At 44.5% G+C, this 24,418-nt stretch overlaps 2 protein-coding genes across 2 annotated transcripts; one reads left to right on the top strand and one right to left on the bottom strand.

The window, feature by feature from the left end:
• Positions 1–925: 925 nt before the first annotated feature.
• On the bottom strand, positions 926–3,431 carry LOC139534432 (general transcription factor II-I repeat domain-containing protein 2B-like). Its single transcript, XM_071333578.1, has 2 exons — positions 1,543–3,431; positions 926–1,416 (listed from the first exon to the last, which is right to left on the bottom strand). The coding sequence occupies exons 1-2, from the start codon at positions 3,099–3,101 to the stop codon at positions 1,410–1,412; spliced, it is 1,566 nt and encodes a 521-aa protein (XP_071189679.1). The 5' UTR covers positions 3,102–3,431; the 3' UTR covers positions 926–1,409.
• Positions 3,432–3,751: 320 nt separating this feature from the next.
• On the top strand, positions 3,752–24,154 carry mmp14a (matrix metallopeptidase 14a (membrane-inserted)). Its single transcript, XM_071333577.1, has 11 exons — positions 3,752–3,893; positions 4,130–4,229; positions 15,031–15,179; positions 15,462–15,584; positions 15,887–16,194; positions 16,773–16,934; positions 17,432–17,568; positions 20,994–21,132; positions 21,304–21,454; positions 21,630–21,745; positions 22,237–24,154. The coding sequence occupies exons 2-11, from the start codon at positions 4,134–4,136 to the stop codon at positions 22,557–22,559; spliced, it is 1,704 nt and encodes a 567-aa protein (XP_071189678.1). The 5' UTR covers positions 3,752–3,893; positions 4,130–4,133; the 3' UTR covers positions 22,560–24,154.
• Positions 24,155–24,418: the final 264 nt, after the last annotated feature.

Genomic DNA, 24,418 nt, shown 5'->3' with positions numbered 1-24,418 from the left:
TCGCTGAAGTGTGTTAGGGAGCGTTTGACAGTGATGAGGGGTGGTCATTTGACCGCAGACCCATTATGGACGCAGGCAATGAGGCAGCGGTCGCTGAGATCCTGGTTGAAGACAGCAGAGGTGTATTTAGAGGGCAGGTTGGTCAGGATGATATCTATGAGGGTGCCTGTGTTTACGGATTTGGGGTTGTACATGGTAGGTTCATTGATAATTTGTGTGAGATTGATGGCATCTAGCTTAGATTGTAGGACGGCCGGGGTGTTAAGCATGTCCCAGTTTAGGTCACCTAACAGTACGAGCTCTGAAGATAGATGGGGGGCAATCAATTCACATATGGTATCCAGGGCACAGCTGGGGGCAGAAGGTGGTCTATAACAAGTGGCAACAGTGAGAGACTTGTTTCTGGAAAGGTGGATTGGATGGATTGGATGGAGATGGAGGAACTCTCTCTCTCTCTCAATTCAATTCAATGGCCTTTATTGGCATGGGAAACATATGTTTACATTGCCATAGCAAGTATCACAACCCTAGAATGAATCACAATCCAGGCTGTATCACAACCTGGGCGGTGCACAATTGGCCCAGCGTGTAGGCCGTCAATGTAAATAAAAATTTGTTCTTAACTGACTTGCCTAGTTAAATAAAGGTTAAACTTTTTTATTTTTATAAAACTTAAATAAACAATCAAATATGTATAGTAAAAATTACAAAAAGGAATAGAGACATTTCAAATGTCATGTTATGGCTATATGCAGTGGTGCAAATAGCTAAAGTCTCTCTCTCTATCTATCATTCTATCTATCTATATCAGGGGTGTCAAACTCATTTTCACCGAGGGCCACATCAGCATAATGGCTGTCCTCAAAGGGCCAGATGTAACTTATAAATGTAATCGAATGTAATGTAAAATAAATGTAACTCCTCCTTAATGTTAAATAACTCATTATTTATTATAACTTATTCAAGTGACAATTACAGTTGCATAGAAAATATATGTTTGCTTGTAGCTCTAACATAAATCCTTTTAAATTTTGTCAGCTTATGAAAACCCACATAACTCCATTAATGAAGGATCAAACTGTCCAAGTGAATAAAGAAAAATAACAAAACTTAGCTGCAAAGAACATGTATGACACATGTAGCATTTTACAAAAAAAGGCTGCACACAGCCGTGCACCCAACTGATGGTTTGATGACAACAATTTGTCTGCATACACACATAAACCTGCAAACATTAAATAATTACTACAGCAGCTACACATAAATAATATGTAATCAACTAAAAATACCAAAATAAAGGTTGACTCAGTTCACAACTATATTGGTCAAGTTTTTCGGTTAGTCTTTGATGAGGAGATGCTGCCTGTCCTTGAACACACCAAGTGGATTCTCTCTCTACTATCGATTGATCATGTTCTGAAAATGATAAACACAAAACAAAATGCAAGCACAATCATTAAATTGCACACAGTTTAACTGTTCTTCTTCTTGGTTGAATTACATTTTATTATATTTTAATTAAGTTTAAAAAAAAATGCTTGCCTGTGTGTTTTCTGACCAGATGTCTGACACCGTTTTCCCGTTACCAGTGTGTCAATGTCTGGTTTTAGGTCCTGTGCTGAGGCAATGCGTAGAACAGCATGGAGGTTGTCATCCGTGAGGCGTGATCTGTGCTTGTTTTTGTTCAGATTCATTATGGAAAAAAACTGTTCGCACAGATAGGTGCTCCCAAACATGGACAGAACACGGGCAGCATGAAGTCGAAGCTGTGGCATCAAACCAGGAGGCAGCAGACGGTAAAAGTCCTGGATTGTAGCATCCTGAAACTTTGCTCTCAGGCCACTGTCGCTTTGAAGCTCAATTAGCTCCATCTGAAGGTGTTGGGGTGCAGTGCAGACATCGGTGGTGAAAGGATTGGCAAAGATGTCAAAGCCAGACTGTTGTGCTCTGAAGTCAGAGAAGCGCCGATCAAACTCAGTCTTTAACCAGCTCAGTTTGGTAGCCAACTGAGCACATGAAAAAGTCTCGGGAAATGAGGCTGACATGCTCTGACAAACAGGAAAGTGAACAAGATTGTCCTGTTTCACTTGCCACATCCATAAGTCCAATTTACGCTGGAAAGCCGTGATCGTGTCGGACATCTGCGTGATGACTTGTTTGCGTCCCTGCAGCTTCTGATTCAGCTGGGCGAGATGGTCGGTTATGTCACACAACACAGCAAAGTCACACATCCACTTTGGATCTGATAGTTCAGACATGAGTTTTCCTTTACTCTGCATAAAAAGAGCAATGTCTTTCCTGAGCTCGAAAAATCGCTTGAGGACTTTGCTCCTACTCAGCCACCGCACTTGTGTATGGTACAGCACATCCCCGTGTTCCGAGCCCATCTCCAGCAAAAACTGCTGGAACTGACGGTGATTCAGGCCACGCGCCCGAATGAAGTTCACTGTTTTCATGACTGTGGTCACAATGTCCTCCATCCCCAGCACCTTCCCACACAAAGCTCCTTGATGGATAATGCAATGGTACGTTATCAAAGGCGTGTGACAGTTCATTTTTTGCATTTTCCCCTTCATTAGTCCAACCAAGCCCACTTTTCCTCCACACATTGCCGGTGCACCGTCTGTAGTTAATCCTACCAAGTTTTCCCACTGCAATGCATTTTTACTTACGGACTTCTCTACCGCATCAAAAATGTTCTGTCCCGTCGTGGTCCCATGCATTGCAGCCACATCCAACAGCTCCTCAGTGATAGAGAGGTCCGACTTTACGCCTCTAATAAAAATTGATAACTGCGCTGTGTCCGTGTTATCTGTGCTTTCATCAACAGCTAATGAAAAAGCTGTGTAGCTGCGTGTCTCCTCGGCCAGCTGTGTTGTAAGATTTTCTGCTAGTTCCTTCACTCGGTCGACGATGGTGTTTCTTGATAAACTGACATTTTTAAAAGTCTGTAACTGGTCGGGACACACCTGCTCACAGACATTCAGCATGCACTGCTTCAAAAACGCTCCCTCTGAAAAAGACTTGGAAGCGTGGGCGATTTCTTCAGCCACAATGAAGCTAGCTTTCACCGCGGCCTCGTTTTTGGCTGTGGATTTCATGAACAAACTCTGCTGCGACCGAAGTTTGCCTTTTAATTCTTGGGCAATTTGTTGCTTTTCTTGAAGGCTAGCTTTAGCGTACTTAGCTCCGTGTTTGGTGTCAAAATGTCGACGCAGATTGTACTATTTGACAACCGACACCGCCTCGTAACACAAAAGACATACCGGTCTTTCTCCTTGAAGCGCAAACAAGTATTCGCCTTCCCATCTTTCTTGAAACAGTCTTCCGTCTGCATCAACTTTTCTCTTTCTGGACATTTTGGGATCATTATTTATATCTCAATTCCACTCGTTGGCATGGACACTGCCGTGGCTAGCGTAGTCGAAAGGCATTGTGGGAATGTAGTTTTTGGTCAAAGCACGCTCTTAATTTATTTTTTGGTATTTATTTTTAGACACTCAAAACTTTTAAGCTCTCGCGGGCCACATAAAATGACCTGGCGGGCCACATCTGGCCCGCGGGCCTTGAGTTTGACACATGTGATATTGTCTGTTGAAGGACTCTTGTCGCGTTCTACTACTAGTTGGAACTAGGAAACTCGGAAATGTCAGATTTGCTAACTGGTTGTATTTATTCACGTGCCGCGTTCAACGAATCAGCAAGTCGGACATTTCCGAGTTTCCTAGTTCCGACTAGCTAGCACAACCACGTCCACACGTCAGAGAGCGATGTCAAAATAGAGGGAAATAAAGAAAATCATTTGGGGGGACAAAAGAGAGAGGAACTATGAAGCGCTGAGATTGCAGCGATTTTTTCCACCAACTTCTGGATTTGAGTTTTTGAACAGATTTGTAAGATTATATATATATATTTTTACATGTATTTATGATTTTTGCTACCACAAAGGATTTGTTGTGTAGAGTTTGAAGTGTGGCAAGAAAGTATCCATGAGGGCAGATTAGTGGCATATTATTTTGGTTTTTAAAGATCATCACGACGGATTATAATTAATAACGTGGAAAACCAATAGAAGCAATCCCATTGTTAGGTTGTCTATCCTCTTTTTTTTGGTAACTCGCACATATAGAGGAATGTTACCCCGGCTTGAGAAGGTGATCCAGCTCCTGACGCTGACGTGCGGACTGTTCTTTGGAGTTGTTTCAACGGAAAACGAAGTAAAGGCAGAGGTAAATCATTATGACAACATGCATAAACTCAGAAACTATTTAAAAACTAATTTAAAGTATAATAAGGCAGACATTGCTTAAGGTTTATACGAGAAGGGTGGGAGTATATATCAACTACTATGTGTTTTTGCCAATAGTGTCTACACTTTCTGTACCAGTCTTCATAATTGGCACTATTTTCTTTCTCTTGGTCTTTCATGATGGGGTGGCATGAGCTTTAAATTGAGGGCAATTGAAAGGCAAGGTTAAAACCAGTGAACATTTCAGTAGAATCTGAAAAAGAGATGAAAATACTAATAATAGTCAGAAAAATTACATGACTCTGATTTTGTGGTTAAAAGAGAAAGAAGTGAGGAGGGTTAAAAGCGTTGGGGGAGTACAGAGTTGTGAAAATTCAAGTCAGCTGCTTTGTTCTCAGAAACTGGGGGCTGTGGTGTGTGTGTGTGTGTGTGTGGGGGGGGGGCGGGCGGGCGGGGGGGTAATGGTTTTCATCTGTACTGAGTTATGGTAGAGAGAGACTGGAGACTGGAGAGGAAGCTGTTCTCTCTTTTAGCAAACTGGACATGAAGACTGTCTGGAGCAACAGAGGCATCATACCCATTGTAACTGGTGGGACTACTAAAGTATAGCCTACACAAACACTATATTTTGTCACACTATATTGTGTCATGGTGTCATTTCAAAATGATTAGGTGACATGATGCCTCTGGCCTGGGGTAATTCTAGATCTGTTCTTCAGGAATTCCAGAACTCTCTATCTACCCATCCCAGTGCGCTTTTAGATACATCCCAAACCATCAAGAATAACCAACATTAGCCATGACTGCAATAGCCAATCGCCAAGTCAAAGGTATCCAATGGTGCTCATGCATTTCTCCTAGTCTTTTCAGTGCTGGCCCTCCCTGGCCTACACATAGAGGTTGTTCTTATTAAGAAAGACAGGATGCTTGGAGAAACTCAGGTCCTGACTCAGTGACCACAAACAGCTGGTGTCTGAGTCAGCCAGACATGATGGACGTCCGAAATGGCACCCTATTCTTTATGCGAGACATGGTCAACCACTGGTTGCACTGTCAGTTAGAAATGCCTGGGAGACTGTCCATTTACGAGGCCACTGTTTAGTGGACCAATCAATACAACATCTATAACCCTGTGATAATAGTGTAATAACTGCACACACAACACTGAGACGGTAATAAAGCATGCACAGTGTCACAATAAGACTGCAGATGTTGATGCTGGGTCCATGACAGATCTAGGCTCAGTTTACCCATTCCAAATCCTACCCATAATGCCACCCGAAGGCCCATCAAATTTTCCCATATTCCTACAGGAGTAGGCAGATTACCCAACCTCAAATCCCAAGGAATGCCATAAGCAAGATGGAATTATCTGACCCTGGAACAGCAGTTGAGGGAAACTTCGACCTTCTCTGCCCATAGCAGCCATGATGGAAGATGGGATTATCACTAATTAACGGTTTCTGGTTTAAATCACCTGTGTGTAGTACACTGTATGTAACGGTAACCTATGATGAATACGATGTCTGTTGTGTGGGAGGGATAAAAGAACAGAGCACGAGAGTGACGAATAGGCTAAATAATGGATAGGGTTGAGATGAGAGGATGGGATGTTGATTTTATGCTGACAAATTCCGATTTACGGTATGAAAGCACAGAACTAAGTAGGAGTAGAATTTTCGGACATTCCTTTTTAGTGATTTAGTATTAAGTCACTGCCCGCGGAGTCCAACTTGATAGGCCAGGGAGGCTAAGCCTACAATTTAACTTAAAGCTGTGATGAGTGAGGAGAATGTCTTAGCAAATATTCACAGTCATAGGCTTCTCTTAAGATCGAGCGGCGCTTTTTGAAATGGGAGAGTAACAAAAAGAGCTATACATCACAAAATATCCCTTTACTCTATATATGTACATTACTTTGTGCACATACTATAAATCCAAGAAAAAACCCTCCTTTTATTTAATTTTATTAACTTTTATTTACAAAAACACCTTGTCTCACTTTTATAAAATTGCTGGTTGGACTTTATCTTAGCCAATGGAAGTGGAAAGATCCATTTCACAGATTTCCGCAACGTATGTCTGAATCTGAAAGTCCTTGAAGTTTTTTTCAAACACGATAACAGCAGACATCTGGAGGCAAGGTGACTAGCGTGTCTCGGGATCACAGGGAAGAGATCATGCCAGGGGTCCATTCCCAAATGGGTTGGGCCCATAGAAATAGAAATACTAGAACGGGATACATTCTCAGACCACAGTAATTTGGGGCGGAAGGTAGCCTAGTGGTTAGAGTGTTGAGCCAGTAACCGAAAGTTTGCTAGATTGAATCCCCGAGCTGACAAGGTAAAAATTCTGCCCCTGAACAAGGCAGTTAACCCACTGTTCCTAGACAGTCATTGTAAAAAAGAATTTGTTCTTAACTGACTTGCCTAGTTAAATACATTTTTTTAAATGGACAGTGTGGGTACCATAGAAATAGAATGAATAGTTCTATTTCTATGATCGGTATATTCAATATTGTTGCCGATCCACCCATCACAGAGCATTCACTTGAATGGGAATGTCTGCTCTATTGATTATATTTCTATGGTTTGTCTGGGTTGTTTTTGTATGGTTGAAGCACCCTGTTGGAAAAGTGCTGGCGCATGCTGTTCTACAAGTGCTCACTGTCACTTAAACATTTTCGGGCAGGAAAATATTCAGTTAATCTATCTGCCACAGGGAAAACAAACCAACCGATGGATGTCTATGGAGAGATGGTGTGTTTATCCATTCCCCTCAAGTGCTATCCCGGCAGTTTTCATCCTAGAACCCATTATTTGTATAACAGTAGACATAGAATTTAGCCTTCGTGGCCCAGATGATTAAGGGATGTGCAACTTTTCCTTTCAAGACGATTCGATATGTATCTATATACATGGGCTCCAATATGATACAGGAACAATATGTTTTAGTTTGAAGCGATTCGGTATGAATCGATGCGATGCGATTCGATGCATAAACACAGCAATTTTCCATTATAAATTATAATCTGTTGCTGATGGAGCTCATGAGCAGGGCCTCTGAGCTGGATCTGTCTGAGCTGACTTTTGTGTGTGTGTGTGTGTGTAAATTATGTCTATGTGGTGTATAGGCACCTGAGCTGAGCCATAACGGAAACTGGGAATCTACCACCCCCCCATCACCCAATAATTCATTTGTGCAGATTAAAAGTGTTAGAGCTGGTAATGTATCAATATTTATCTTTAAAAAATAGCTATGACATAGCCAATGAATATATAGCACAACTTTGTGTAACCCCCGTCTCATAATCAAATGGTTTAGTCCAGGTACTCCCAAACTGGGGTACGCGTACCCCCAGCGGTACCTGGTACGCCAAATAATTTATTTTTATGTTAAAAAATTATTTAAATTATTATTTTAAAAAAATCTTCACATTTTCAAACAGTCCATTTATATTTTCCAACGGGGCTATACATTTGGGTGATGTTTTTTTCTCGCCTGGGTAGCCTCGTTTCACTGCCAAAAATAAAATGAAACCGTCTAGTGTTCAACGAAATAACAACACAATGTCAAATACAGGCATCCTAGTCAAATAATTAACATCCAATCACATTAATCGTTACTCTCTCGCAGGAATTCCACTAACGGTCCGTTTGTAGCCAAACGTAGCTGCTGCTCACTCTGTTTGCTCAAAAATGGATAAATGGTTAAAAAAGTAAGGCCCGCGTCCATAGAGACACATACCAGCTCTACTGCTACTACCAGCAGTACTACACCTGCACCTGCATACAAGCCAGAGAATTCTATGCGTTACAGCTGGATGAGTCAACAGACGTGGCGGTCCTGGCACAGCTGATATATGTCTGTTACATTTATGGGGGGTCAATTAAGGAAGACATCCTCTTCTGCAAACCACTGAAAACCAGGACAACAGGAGAGGATATTTCTAAAGTACTGGGCAGCTTTGTGACATCAAATGGACTTTGGTGGTCAAGATGTGTTGGTATCTGTACTGATGGCGCAAAAGCCGTGACAGGGAGACAACGCGCGTGCAAGCAGTTGCTCCCGACGCCACTTGGGTACACTGCAGCATCCACCGAGGGCTCTTGCTGCCAAGGGAATGCCTGACTGCTTGAAAGACGTTTTGGACACTACAGTGAAAATGGTTAACTTTGTTAAAGCAAGGCCCCTGAACTCTCGTGTATTTTCTGCATTATGCAATGATATGGGCAGTGACCATGTAACGCTTTTACAACATACAGAAGTGCGCTGGTTATCAAGGGGCAAAGTATTGACACGTTTTTTTTTTTTTATTGAGAGACGAGCTTAAAGTTTTCTTCACTGACCATCATTTTCACTTGTCTGACAGCTTGCATGATGACGAGTTTCTCACACGACTGGCCTATCTGGGTGAATCATCCTAATCTAGGATTACAGGGACTCTTCGCAACTATATTCAATGTGCGGGACAAAATTGATTAAGAAGTTGGAGATCTTCTCTTTCTGCATTAACAAGGACAACACACAGGTCTTTCCATTATTGTATTGTTTTTTGTGTGCAAATGAACTCAAGTTTTGAGTTCGTCCACTTATTGATATCTGAACAAGAGAGCCTCATCGAAATTACAACAAGCGGTTCTGTGAAAATGTAATTTAATCAGAAGCCACTGCCAGATTTCTGGATTGGGCTGTGCTCAGAGTATCCTGCCTTGGCAAATCGCGCTGTTAAGACACTGATGCCCTTTGCAACCACGTACCTATGTGAGAGTGGATTCTCGGCCCTCACTAGCATGAAAACTAAATACAGGCACAGACTGTGTGTGGAAAAAGACTGAGACTCTCCAATACAACCCAACATTGCAGAGTTATGTGCATCCTTTCAAGCACACCCTTCTCATTAACATGTGGTGAGTTATTCACAGTTTGTGATGAACAGATAAGGTTTTATATGTAAGATGGCTAAATAAAGAGCAAAATTATTGATTATTATTATTATTTGTGCCCTGGTCCTATAAGAGCTCTTTGTCACTTCCCAAGAGCCGAGTTGTGACAAAAACTCACACTCATTCTTATGTTTAATAAATGCATCGTATAGTGTGTGTGTGGCAGGCTTACAATGATGGCAAAAAACAACATTTGAGAGTCCACTGACCATGGTGCTAGAGGGGGTACGCAGCTGGAAGTTGAATGTTTGAAGGGGTACGGGACAATAAAACGTTTGGGAACCACAGGTTTAGACTGTTTGGATGTTGATGAACTCAGAGTGAGTTTCTCATCTTATCCTGCTTCGACCATGCAGTGCAGGTAGCAAAAGTTTGACCGTGCAGTGCAGGTAGAAGATTTTCGACTATGCAGTGCAGGTAGCAAAAGTTTGACCGTGCAGTGCAGGTAGACTATGCAGTGCAGGTAGAAAACGTTTGACCGTGCAGTGCAGGTAGAGGATGTTTGACCGTGCAGTGCAGGTAGAAGATGTTTGGCAGTGCAGGTGTAACGGATGTGAAATGGCTAGCTAGTTAGCGGGTACGCGCTACTAGCATTTCAATCAGTTACGTCACTTGCTCTGAGACTTAAGTAGGGTTTCCCCTTGCTCTGCAAGGGCCGCGGCTTTTGTGGAGCGATGGGTAACGACCGTGCTTCGTGGGCAACCGTTGTTGATGTGTGCAGAGGGTCCCTGGTTCGCGCCCGTGTCGGGGCGAGGGGACGGTTTAAAGTTATACTGTTACATTGATGCTGTTGACCCGGATCACTGGTTGCTGCGGAAAAGGAGGAGGTTGAAAGGGGGGTGAGTGTAACGGATGTGAAATGGCTAGCTAGTTAGCGGGTACGCGCTAGTAGCATTTCAATCAGTTACGTCACTTGCTCTGAAACCAATATGTAGTGTTGCCCCTTGCTCTGCAAGGGCCGCGGCTTTTGTGGAGCGATGGATAACGATGCTTCGTGGGTGTCAGTTGTTGATGTGTGCAGAGGGTCCCTGGTTCGCGCCCGTGTCGGGGCGAGGGGACGGTTTAAAGTTATACTGTTACACAGGTAGAAGATGTTCGACCGTGCAGTGCAGGTAGAAGATGTTCGACTGTGCAGTGCAGGTAGAAGATGTTCGACCGTGCAGTGCAGGTAGAAGATGTTTGACCGTGCAGTGCAGGTGGAAGATGTTTGACCGTGCAGTGCAGGTAGAAGATGTTTGACCGTGCAGTGCAGGTAGAAGATGTTCGACCATGCAGTGCAGGTAGCAAAAGTGATTTGCTGTCCTCGTAATGAAATTATCAACTTTATCCTGTATGTCTAAAAATGACCACATATACTGATTGTTTCAAGCAAAACGACCAAAACTTTTGCCGATGGTGAACCTGAACAATCAAAATCAAATCCAATGTAAGCCCCGATCAGCATGTAGCAAACTGCGCACATCAAGCAGTTTGACTAGAATACTGATATTGCCTGGGGTTGTTTGGTATGCAAAGTGACTTGTAGATCAATGACTGTCAACATAATTACATGCTTAGTTCAACCCTGAAGGGGAGGACGCAGTTGTCACAAAAGATGAGAGGTATTTTCGGGAAGGTAGAAAGAATTGTAAACCGCCGATTCGTAATGTTTGAATGGATTTTCTTACCGATGTATGATCGGTTTTGGGCCCCCCCGGACCTATGCACTCATATCTTAAACGATTTAATCAGGGACCGATGTGTATCAGTGAATCGTTACATCCCCTATATGAACCCAGGTTAGGAAATTGAGGCTCATAAACTGATATTCTTTGAAACAATATGCATAGGACACCTACGGTTTGGTTGGGTGTAATTGTGTAGATTGGAGCCATGTGCAAGCCAGCGTGTGTTGACTCGGCCATACTTGGCCACTTGAGGGGTAGGCCTAAGACTAGCCAAGTGTATTATTATGTTATAAATGTACGCTCCTTTAGCCTGGAACTCAGCTATTTTACATTGTATTAAGCGTGTATATACAGTAAAAGTACTTTAGTTAGCATTAGTTAGTTAGCATTAGCGTGTAGCGCTGGTTCAGGTTGAAATGGGTCAGAGATGTGGGACGCCACACTAGGAGGCCAGGGAGGCTAATGTGTCTCTCAGACTGAGCCGCTTACGACCAAACTCTGGTGTCTGTTTTTTCCGTTGGCACCGCCTGAAGGGGAACAACTGACTCAGTCTACTCCGTCTCCCTCAATATAAAATTAAACTTTAATACTCCTGTCCCCTATTTTCTGACCCTTTTCTTATTTTAATTTATTTTTTTACATCTTTATCCCCCATTTCTTTCTCACTTTCCTTCATTGTCGTTCCATACGTCAATCCCAATTAACGTTTTATTTTCCTTTTCTCCGTTTTTTTTTCTTCTCTCCCGCCTTCTCTCTCTCAGCATCAGTGAACTATTAAAAAAGAGAGTCGGGAAAAGATACCACTAATTCCTCTGCTTAAAGAAAACCAGATCCACTATAAAAGACATGTGGACTGAGAGGGCTGAAAGACAGCTCTTTTCAGTTTGCTTGAAACGCAAATACCTGCAGTATCTTCACGCTTGGCAGAATTGCTTCTTGCTAAATACCTTATGGTATATATTGGTAAGTTAGTCTAGCGGCCAGCTATTTAAACTTGCAGTAAGCATGGTCGAATTACCAACTGGGCTTGGGCCCATTGATCATCAGTTATCATATTAAACACGGCAAACATTTGCCTCCACCCTATGGAACGTTTTGTAGAATTGCAGGAAATTAGCAGAAAAACTGCAACATAGGTACGTGGTTGCAAAGGGCATAGGGGGGGGCACCCGCATCAAAGTTTCACATCCCTGGTAGTATACAGTAGGTACTATACAGTAGGTAGTATACAGTAGGTACTAGTATATTATCAGGCTACTTTATCCTCAGGGTGTCTAATACTTTCATGAGTGTTTGACCAATAGTGGCACCTGATCTGACTGTCATATCATATGATGTGATGACATTATTAGTCACATCTGCATCACTATCTGCTGGTTGAAATGAATGACAGATGTTACTAATGTTGGACCGGATCTATATTTGTCATCAATCTACTCACTATTTTATTTTGCAGGTTACACAGCCCGTCTTTGTTGAAATGCATTTCCTTAGAATATATGAATCGCTGCAAATTGCGTAACTCATAGGGACTTGCGTCTGTTTACTAAAATCGCAGTCACATGACCCGAGGCTATGACCACACACACATGGGTTTGTAGTTACCCCGAAACTGGCAATAAGCGACGTAGAAGTCCTACTAAATAGAACCTTAGACTGGAACTGCTGCTGGGAGTTCCAGAGGAGAGTTGCATGATGGGATAGCTGGCGTTGTCAAAGGGGATGTGAGGCTTTGGGAGATAGAAAGAGAGAGGGGGTAGAGCAGAGGGTGGGGGACACGTGGGGGAGAGAGGAGACCAAGATAGAGAGCGAGAGAAGGAGAGAAGGAGAGCGAGAGGAGAGAGAGTCTTCTCGGTGTGGGGGGGGAACTTTTCATCCTGACTGAGCTGAGAGTGTTTTCACAGAGCCAGACGCGTCACCACAGTGGAGCCACAGCACACACTAGGAGCAGTCAGATAGAGAGATGGAGAGAGGGGGGGGGGTGAAGATGGAGAGAGAGAGGGCGCTTGGAGGGAGTTAGATATACAGACATGGAGAGAGGTTGTTGGAGGTGGGGACCAGATGGATTGATACAGTGTGTAGGTCTTGCTGAAAGAGGGGGCTGGCTGCAGTGCTGACATGAGCAAAGGGAGAGTTTACCTCACTCTGCAGCCTATAATTGAACCTTGTTTTTCACCCTGTCTGCTGTGGCTGTGTGTGGTAATATCTCTGCCCAGGTACAAGCCAGCCATTTCCTCACTCTTACTCTCTTACACTCCTCTCTTTTTCCTCCCTCATTTAAATTCAACTCTTCTCTATATTAAAAAAAAGACCTCTCATCTAAAACGACGTGAGAGAGAGACATTCTAGGAAAGAGGAAGGCTGACTATATTCACCCAAACTAACTGTAAAATGTATACTATTACATAGACACACATGGGTGGGGGGTTTGAAGAGAAAAGGAGTTAGAGAGAGATGGAGTAAGTTAGAGAGAGATGGAATAAGTTAGAGAGAGGGTTGAGGTTTTTCTGGGATTACAGAAGAATTCTCTGTAATTCCACTGACTGAATTTGTGGAAAAGATTGAGACACTCACTGACTGCCTGTCTGTGCAGCACACACACACACACACACTCATCTTGTCTCTCACCCACACACATGAACAAACTTGTCCATGATGTTTGATAACATTACATCTCCATTAGGTTGATGTTTCTCTGAGTCTCTCTCTCTCTCTCTCTCTCTCTCACTCTCTCACTCTCTCACTCACTCACTCACTCACTCACTCACTCACTCACTCACTCACTTTAGACTAAGGCCAGAGGCTTAAGCAGCTCCGCATGACTGCTCTTGTATTTGAGAGCGAGACAGGTGAAAGTTTAGCACTTCTTGGTCAGACATTTGACGGAAACGCCGTACCCAGCTAGCGCATAACGTTCTGAGAACCATATGTTTCTTACATCTTGGTGAGAGCGTGGTCGTCCTATGGTTACTTTGCATACAACCTTCTTTCAACTTTCTGGGAGTGGCGCAGGATAGTCGCTAAGCTATATTTCATCTAGTTAAGTATGATCTCACCTGGTTAAAAGCCTCACTACCACTACTCAGATGCGGTCCCGTGTGGCTCAGTTAGTAGAGCACGGTTGTGGATTCGATGCCCACTGGGGGAAAAGATAAGAGCCTCTGCTGAATCACTAAATTGTCAAATGAATCATAGATGTTGTTAGTATAGATGTCACTCCTCTCTCCCTCTACATAGGCATGTAGGGTCTAGAAAGCACACGTCTATTTTCTATGAGCCCCCAGTGGTTCTGACTGAGAGAATAGACGAAGTTCTGGGGATGAGATGACATCAGTGTTATGGTTCTACTGTGATTTATTCGGCTTGATTCTCTTCCCTCATTTCTCCTTACAATCCCACAACAGTCACAGTTTCCTTTCAAAATGCCCTGCATAAGCCTAAGGAGCAAGTTTTTAATGTGTATAAATGGAATTACATTGCAGTAACTCTTGCAATAAGAATAGTTTTTTGTATAATTCAGTGTGTGTGTGTGTGTGTGTGTGTGTGTGTGTGTGTGTGTGTGTGTGTGTGTGTGTGTGTGTGTGTGTGTGTGTGTGTGTGTGTGTGTGTGTGTGTGTGTGTGTGTGTGTGTGTGTGTGTGTGTGTGTGTGTGTGTGTGTGTGTTCAGTCTGACCAATCTCTGTCTGTTTGCTGTTGTAAGGAAGGGAGTGTGTGTTCCTGGCTACAACACGGTTTTGGTTCAATGTCAGCTTTGCATCGGTTTATTCAAACACTGGAGACTAAACTCCCATCCACCCACCCAGATCGCTCTCCCTCTCTCGTTCTTTCTTTTTCAATCTCTCTCTGTCACCCTCACACACATACACACACGCACGTTCAGACAAGCACTGTAAGTAGGCAAACAGGCACACCCACAGATATTGACACACATGTACACACAAAACATTCTTTACAATGACATCCTGGGTCGGTTTCTGTGTTGTTTCTGGCTGATGGAAATGGTGGGAAAATCCAGAGAGAACGAGAGAGAGAGGAATGAGGGGAGAGAGAGAGATGTGTGTGTATCTGTGTGTGTGTGTGTGTCCTTTTCTACCATTATCTTCAAAGACATTGAATTGTCCAGGGTCTAACTGTCTCTACCCTCCCCTCTCTCCTCTTTCTATCCCAGGTATGGCTTCAGCAGTATGGCTACCTGCCTCCAGGGGACGTCCGAGCCCAGGCTATCCGCTCCCCCAAGTCCATCAATACGGCCATCACAGCCATGCAGAAGTTCTACGGCCTCACCGTCACCGGATCTATGGACACCAACACCCTACAGTGAGTCCTGAGTGACCGAGACAAAGTCAAAGAATGCAAATATTGAAGCGTTATGCGCATAACTTATTGCTAAAGATTCATGCTGTTGGCTGTTTTTAAAGTACCCGTGAGAATTGTAGTCTCAGAATTTAATATAGAACAGCTAACCCACTTTAAGCGATGTCATTACCCCAGATGTGGTACTAAACCCATTCATAAGCTCTAATGATTTACTCAGATATAGACATTGTACAGTTTGTAACATGGTAAAGGTAACAAACAGGTGTGTCTTGCTGTTGCCAGGGCGATGAAGCGGCCGCGTTGTGGCGTACCAGACAAGTTTGGATCTGAGCTGAAGAGCAACCTGAGGAGGAAGAGATACGCCGTACAGGGGCTGAAGTGGGACAAACAAGAAGTCACTTTCAGGTAAGACTACACGGCTTTACTACTACGACACAGCTAATATGTACGCAGTGAGTCTAATGTCCTCTTAAGTCTTTAAAGTTCACTTTTCACATATAAGAATTACACATACAGTATAAATAAAATATTTACCTCAAGTAACTTGTTAGATCTCCTAGAGTTCTTAAGGAATATTAATCAATCAAAACGGAATCATATTGAGATTGTATCGAACAAACACAACCAATACACATTTCAGAAGATATTATTATATATTTATTCTTTAAAACGTAAAATCTGCTATTTCCTTCCTTTCCCTCACCTAGCATACAGAACTACACCCCTAAGATTGGGGAACACGCCACATACGAGGCTATCCGCCGGGCGTTTAAGGTGTGGGAGGCAGCCATCCCTCTCCGCTTCCGAGAGATCCCTTACAGCCACATCAGGGACAAGGTCGACAAGTACGCTGACATCATGCTCTCGTTCTCCGAGGGTTTCCACGGCGACAGCACGCCGTTCGATGGCGAGGGCGGCTTCCTGGCCCACGCGTACTTCCCCGGGAACGGGATAGGGGGCGACACGCACTTTGACAATGCCGAGCCCTGGACTACCGGCTACGTCGACCAAGGGGGTAAGAGACAAGGGAAATGGGGCGGAGGGGGGAAGAGGAAAGTGAGGGAGAGGGGGAGGAAGAGGGAGCAGGTGAGCAGGGAAGGCTGGTGGGAGGAGCTATAGGAGGATGGGCTCATTGTAATGGCTGGAACAGAACAGATGGAACGTGTCAAACACATGAAAACCACGTTCGTCTCCGTTCCATTTATCCTATTCCAGCCAGTACCATGAGCCCGTCCTCCTATGGCTCCTCCCACCAACCTCCACTGAAGGTGAGAGATTATCAGAAAGAGGAGTGAGAGCTGGAATAGGGTCGAGACCAGGGGAGAGAGGAGATGAGAAGCGAAAGGGGGGGAAGAGAATAAGCGTAGAGACTTGTACAGGGAGTAGGAGCGAGTGAAAATAGACACCTGAGTGTTTTTCACTGGGTTGTCTGTAAGTCGGAATTCAGTCAGTCTGAATTACACAGTACTGTTAGGGCGCGTCTGTACTTTGTTTGGTGAACGTGCTACTTTTACTCTCTTTTCAAACGGTCTTTCCCCACTTCCCACCTGCTTCTTCCTCCTCTCTCTCTACTCTCTCTCTCTACCTCTGTAGGTAATGATGTGTTCCTGGTTGCGGTCCATGAGTTGGGTCATGCCCTGGGTCTAGAACACGCCAACGACCCGTCTGCCATCATGGCTCCATTCTACCAGTGGATGGACACAGAGAACTTCCAGCTGCCTGATGACGATCGCCGAGGCATCCAGGCAATCTATGGTAAACTCCTACACTCTTAGAAAAAGGGTTCCGAAAGGGTTCTTCAGCTGTCCCCATAGGAGAACCCTTTTTTATTCCAGGTAGAATACTTTTTGGTTCCAAGTATAACTATTTTGGGTTCCATGTAGAACCCTCTGTGGAAAGGGTTCTACATGGAACTCAAAAGGGTTCTACCTGGAACCAAAAAGGGTTTTTCAAAGGGTTCACCCAGGGGAACAGCCGAAGAACCCTTTTAGGTTCTAGATAGCACCTTTATTTCTAAGAGTGTAGTTTCATGGAATGTGGTAGCAATGTTCCTGGAATGTTACAGCAATATTTAATACGAACTGTCTCTTTATAATTATTCAGGAATCCTAAAAGGGAAGGAAGTTCTTATCTAGTTCACAGAAAGAAGGACTTCACATTCATTTTGTCAACTCAGTTCTCACTCGTTCTCTCTCAAGTCCACCTCTGGTTATCGTCTTTCCTCATGTTGTCTTGAACGTGTCCGACCACAGGGTCGTCCGGAGCTCCCCCCCCTCCCCCCCGCCCCACCAGACCCTCCACACCAGACCACCCCGGACACGGACCAGATGTCTGCGAGGGACACTTCGACACCATCGCCATCCTCAGGGGGGAGATGTTTGTCTTTAAGGTAAATATGGAACACATAAACTACTACATAGACGAACACATAACCACACTGAAACACATGGCACAGAAATACACACATATTGGCATATAGTGCATTCGGAAAATATTCAGACCTCTTGACTTTTTCCACATTTTGTTACGTTACAGCATTATTCTAAAATTGATTCAAATGTGTTTTTTTCCCTCATCAATCAAACACAATAGCCGATAACGACAAAGCGAAAACTGAAATATCACATTGACATAAGTATTCAGACCTTTTACTTTGTTGAACCACTTTTGGCAGCGATTACAGCCTCAAGTCTTCTTGGGTATGACGCTACAAGCTTGGCACACCTGTATTTGGGAAGTTTATCCCATTCTTCTCTGCAGATTCTCTCTGTCAGGTTGGATGGGGAGCGTTGCTGCACAGTTATTTTCAGGTCACTCCAGAGATCTGAAGTCTGGGCTCTGGCTGGGCCACTCACGGACATTCAGAGACTTGTCCCGAAGCCACTCCTGCGTTGTCTTGGCTGTGTGCTAGGGTCGTTGTCCTGTTGGAAGGTGAACCTTTGCCCCAGGCTGAGGTCCTGAGCGCTCTGAAGCAGATTTTAATTAACAATCTCTCTGTACTTTGCGCCGTTCATCTTTCCCTGGATCCTGACTAGTCTCCCAGTCCCTGCCGCTGAAAAACATCCCACAGCATGATGCTGCCACCACCATGCTTCACCGTAGGAATGGTGCCAGGTTTCCTCCAGACGTGACGCTTGGCATTCAGGCCAAAGAGTTCAATCTTGGTTTCATGAGACCAGAGAATCTTGTTTCTCATGGTCTGAGAGTCTTTAGGTGCCTTCTGGCAAACTCCAAGGGGGCTGTTATGTGCCTTTTACTGAGGAGTTGCTTCTGTCTGGCCACTCTACCATAAAGGCCTGATTGGTGGAGTGCTGCAGAGATGTTTGTCCTTCTGGAAGGTTCTCCCATTGCCACAGAGGAACTCTGGAGCTCTGTCAGAGTGACCATCGGGTTCTTGGTCATCTCCCTGACTCAGTTTGGCTGGGCGGCCAGCTCTAGGAAGTGTCTTGGTGGTTCCAAACTTCTTCCATTTAAGAATGATGGAGTCCACTGTGTTCTTAGGGACCTTCAATACTGCAGAAATTATTTGGTACAATTCCCCATTTCTGTGTCTCGACACAATCCTGTCTTGGAGCTCTACGGACAATTCCTTCGACCTCATGGCTTGGTTTTTGCTCTGACATGCACTGTCAACTGTGGGACCTTATATAGACAGGTGTGTGCCTTTCCAAATCATGTCCAATCAATTTAATTTACCACAGGTGGACTCCAATCAAGTTGTAGATGGAAATAGGATGAACCTGAGCTCAATTTCGAGTCTCATAGCAAAGGGTCTGAATACTTATGTAAATAAGGTATTTCTGTTTTTATACTAACATTTCGAATAATCTTTTTTCACTTTGTCATTATGGGGTATTGTGTGTAGATTGATGGGGGGAAAAAATATTTGAGACACTTTAGAATAAGGCTGTAACGTAACAAAATGTGGGAAAAGTCAAGGGGTTGGAATACTTTCCAAATGCACTGTAAATGCACTTACACAAATCAAATCAAATGTATTTATATAGCCCTTCTTACATCAACTGATATCTCAAAGTGCTGTACAGAAACCCAGCCTAAAACCCCAAACAGCAAGCAATGCAGGTATAGAAGCACGGTGGCTAGGAAAAACTCCCTAGAAAGGCCAAAACCTAGGAAGAAACCTAGAGAGGAACCAGGCTATGAGGGGTGGCCAGTCCTCTTCTGCCTGTGCCGGGTGGAGATTATAACAGAACATGGCCAAGATGTTCAAATGTTCATAAATGACCAGCATGGTCAAATAATAATAATCACAGTAGTTGTCGAGGGTGCAGCAAGTCAGCACCTCAGGAGTAAATGTCAGTTGGCTTTTCATAGCCGATCATTAAGAGTATCTCTACCGCTCCTGCTGTCTCTAGAGAGTTGAAAACAGCAGGTCGGGCCTCCCGGGTGGCGCAGTGGTCTAGAGCACTGCATCGCAGTGCTATGCTGCGCCACCAGAGTCTGGGTTCGCGCCCAGGCTCTGTCGCAGCCGGCCGCGACCGGGAGGTCCGTGGGGCGACGCACAATTGGCTTAGCGTCGTCCGGGTTAGGGAGGGTTTGGCCGGTAGGGATATCCTTGTCTCATCGCGCTCCAGCGACTCCTGTGGCGGGCCGGGCGCAGTGCGCGCTAACCGAGGGGGCGGGTGCACGGTGTTTCCTCCGACACATTGGTGCGGCTGGCTTCCGGGTTGGAGGCGCGCTGTGTTAAGAAGCAGTGCGGCTAGGTTGGGTTGTGCTTCGGAGGACGCATGACTTTCGACCTTCGTCTCTCCCGAGCCCGTACGGGAGTTGTAGCGATGAGACAAGATAGTAATTACTAGCGATTGGATACCACGAAAAATTGGGGAGAAAAGGGGAAAAAAATAAAAAAATAAAAAAATAAAAATAAAAAAAAGAAAACAGCAGGTCTGGGACAGGTAGCACGTCCGGTGAACAGGTCAGGGTTCCATAGCCGCAAGCAGAACAGTTGAAACTGGAGCAGCAGCACGGCCAGGTGGACTGGGGACAGCAAGGAGTCATCATGCCAGGTAGTCCTGAGGCATGGTCCTAGGGCTCGGGTCCTCCGAGAGAGAGAAAGAAAGAAAGAGAGAAAGAGAGAATTAGAGAGAGCATACTTAAATTCACACAGGACACCAGATAAGACAGGAGAAGTACTCCAGATATAACAAACTGACCCTAGCCTCCCGACACATAAACTACTGCAGCATAAATACTGGAGGCTGAGACAGGAGGGGTCAGGAGACACTGTGGCCCCATCCGATGATACCCACGGACAGGGCCAAACAGGAAGGATATAACCCCACCCACTTTGCCAAAGCACAGCCCCCACACCACTAGAGGGATATCTTCAACCACCAACTTACCATCCTGAGACAAGGCCGAGTATAGCCCACAAAGATCTCCGCCACGGCACAACCCAGGGGGGCGCCAACCCAGACAGGAAGATCACGTCAGTGACTCTACCCACTCAAGTGACGCACCCCTCCTAGGGACGGCATGAAAGAGCACCAGTAAGCCAGTGACTCAGCCCCTGTAATAGGGTTAGAGGCAGAGAATCGCAGTGGAGAGAGTGGAACCGGCCAGGCAGAGACAGCAAGGGCGGTTCGTTGCTCCAGAGCCTTTCCGTTCACCTTCACAATCCTGGGCCAGACTACACTCAATCATATGACCCAATGAAGAGATGAGTCTTCAGTAAAGACTTAAAGGTTGAGACCCACTGAGAAGGACTGAATGGCACATCAAGTCACTCAACTACCGAACCTATGTGTGTGTGTATGTACTGTACTATGTAAACACTCTGTCTTTCTGGTGAAGGATAAGTGGTTGTGGCGTGTTCGGAACAACAAGGTGCTCCAGGGTTACCCCATGCCCATCGGTCACTTCTGGAAGGGACTGCCACCAAACATCAACGCTGCCTACGAGAGGAACGATGGCAAATTTGTATTTTTCAAGGGTAGGTTCACTTCAATTGGCAATGTCTTTTTCAGTTTTTCGCATGATGGTTTTGCATTGTCATTGATAAGCCCATTCTAGTTACTGGTAGTCGTTCATTGTTTTGTTTGTATATCCTTTTCAGATCTGTGTGCTTATAGATTTTCTCTCCCCTCCCTCTTCCTCCCTCCAGGTGACAAGTACTGGGTGTTCACAGAGTCCAGTATGGAGCAGGGTTACCCAAAGACTCTGAAGGAGCTGGGCACAGGGCTGCCCAAAGACAAGCTGGACGCTGCCCTCTTCTACACCCCCACCGGACAGACATACTACTTCAGAGGGACCAAGTGAGTCTCGTCTTTCATCCTTCATTCCTTTCTTTCTTTTTCTTCCTGTGTACCTTTCTATCTGAAAGAGCAGATTCGTCCACTATCCGTCCCTCTCGTCTTCTTTCTTCCTCTCTTTTGGTTGTTTTTTCCCTCTCCCTTCCCTCTCCGTAACCTGCCTCTCTCTGTCTGTCAGGTATTACCGTTTCAATGAAGAGTCCCAGACTGTGGACAGAGACTACCCCAAACCCATCAGCACATGGCAGGGTGTCCCCGACAACATTAAGGCTGCCATCATGAGCGAAGAAGGATGTAAGTGTGTCAAGGCGTGCATGTTAAAGGGGATGTTCTTTAGGAGTGCCATTGAGCATTATATAAATCGAAAAGGATAGAAATGACAGTTCTATTGTGATAATAGAGGAGGCTATCATAGACCACAGCAACACACTGCAATTTCTGAAGGTAATCATAATTAAGCAATAACGGCCTTGGGGGGGGTATATGGCCAATATACCACGGCTAAGGCTTATCGTATGCACAACGCAACGCGGAGTGTCTGGGCACAGCCGTGGTATATTGCCGTGGTATATTGGCCAATAATCACAAGCCCCTGAGGTGCCTTATTGCTATTATAAACTGTTTACCAATGTAGTTACAGGAGGTTTATTTCGTACCCGTGGTATACAGTTTGATATGCCACGGCTGTCAGCCAATCAGCATTCAGGGCTCGAACCACCCAGTTTCTAATTAGATTTATATCGGACCTTTCATCCTCCCTCTCTCTTTTCTAACATTCTCTCCAGCCTACACCTACTTCTACAAAGCCAACAAGTACTGGAAGTTCAACAACCAGCACATGAGGGTGGAGTCGGGCTACCCCAAATCGGTGCTCAGCGAATGGATGGGCTGCGCGGGGGAGGAGCCTAAGAAGCGGGACGGCGAGGAGGAAGTGATCATCATCGAGGTGGAGGAGGGAGAAGGCGGGGCCACGGCGGCGGCCGTGGTGATCCCTCTCCTCCTATTGGTCTGCGTGGTCCTCACTCTGGGAGCCCTGCTGTTCTTCAGGAAGTACGGGACGCCACGACGTCTCCTCTACTGCCAGAGATCTCTACTGGACAAGGTCTAGAGACGAACTGAACCGAATGAAGAAGGCAGAGGGACAGAAAGAGAGAGAGCGACTGAATGAATTGAAAGATTGGAAGAAAAAGGGGTTTGGGAGGGTGAGGGTGAGTAAAGTAGGCTGAAAGGAGTTGGGGTTTTAAAAGAGAAGGGGTAATGGAAGGGCTGTTGGACATGGGGTTTGGTTGGTTGGTTGGTTGGTTGGTTGGTTGGTTGGTTGGTTGGTTTGTATACGGCCCAGAAGTCGAGAAAGAGGGAGAGGGACAGGGAGGAGGGAGGAAAGAGAGTCAATCAGGAAAGACAAATATATGTTATCTATTTACATGTACAGCTCTGCGAGTTTGAAATTAGAAACAGGCCCCTGCACAAAACACAGAGGAAGGGAATTATTAGATGATGATCGTGATCAACGTTCCGTGTGGTCGACACCCCATCTGCAATAAATCTACTATCACGTCTCCATGTGTCCCTCCCTCCATTCTATCCGTTCTCCTTCTTCCTCTCCTAAAATCTCCATCCCACCTAGTTGACGACTCCAGCTGAACTGCTGCCTGAATTACATTTTAAACCTTTTATACAGCTACTTTGCGTATTTCATTTTTTGGTTTCGCTCTAATGATGAAATCCAGGGCCGAACACAAACGAACAGCTCTCTCTTCCTTTTCTCCTACCACTGAGAGAAGATACTAACCCCAGTCTCTCATTGTGCTCAAGCTAGCAGCATGGTCTTATAGTTGTGGTCGTATTGCGAGGAGCATGCTATGGGCACTACCCTCGCCGCTAATGAGATGATAAAGGGGTAGATGTGAAGGTGTTGTATATTGTACACCCCTCATAGTGAGAAAGGCTAAGGTCTTGTCATAGAGGGTCAAAGACTGTTTGTATCCTAAAAAAAAGGAGCTTCCCCGCCCAGTTTACAAATGTATCTGAAATCACACAGGCCCTTGGTACAGAGCCTGGTCTCAGTAAGCAGTCAAAGTTGGATGGAATTAAAGTAGCCATTTTGGCTCAACAATAAAGTCAGTTTCAATATTACTCCATGGAAAGGCAGTGAAGTTTCAGTACGTCACCCATTCCAAATACTAATGTATTATCGTGTTTGTTATGTTTTTGTTACTATCATTGTTATAAATGTTGTTGTTATTATTATGACTATGGTTATTATTATTGTTGTTCTCCAGGTGTAGTCGTACAGTAAATGGTGTTTGTTGTTTTTGTACATTGTCATTTCGAGTCCTGCTGGACAGAGACAATAACGTGACAAAGATCAATCAAAATGGCTCCCAAATTTCACATTTGAGTGGTGGACTTGGGCGACTTTGAAAGCGTTTCCTTTTTTGAAACACTACTTTTCCCATTGCTTGGTTGGCATATAAGAACAATCACACAAAACTATTTATAAGCAATTCTGATGATGCTTAATGTTTTTAAGTATTACACAAATTGAAAAAGGAGGTAGAATTGTTTTAGTAATAACAATGATAACGGTAATGATATTTATAATGATAATGATATCAATAAAAAAAGGGAATTAGATTGTTTTTCCTGTTTCACCTTTTTGCATTTCATGAGTTAAAATTAAAGAAAAAATATTTTCTAAAATGAGTCATGCCTTACTTTTTGGTAGTCATTTTATGTTATCGTAACACACACAAACACTGGGGAAGAGAATGGCCTTCGGACTGACTAACAAATAGCCGCTGGCCTCACCACTACTCAAATAGGACTAGGAATGCTGAGCAAACAACAGAATGAAGAGCTGCTTCTCTGGTTCTGTGCATTCCAACTTGTTGTTAACCAGCTATTGTTTACAGCTCACCAGGGGTCATGGGTGGAGTGGAGGAGAGGAGAGCCTAGTTGAAGCTG

The sequence above is a fragment of the Salvelinus alpinus genome, chromosome 11 (assembly GCF_045679555.1).
Source record: "Salvelinus alpinus chromosome 11, SLU_Salpinus.1, whole genome shotgun sequence".
NCBI classification, from domain to species: domain Eukaryota; kingdom Metazoa; phylum Chordata; class Actinopteri; order Salmoniformes; family Salmonidae; genus Salvelinus; species Salvelinus alpinus.
This window is presented reverse-complemented; position numbering and strand designations above follow the sequence as displayed.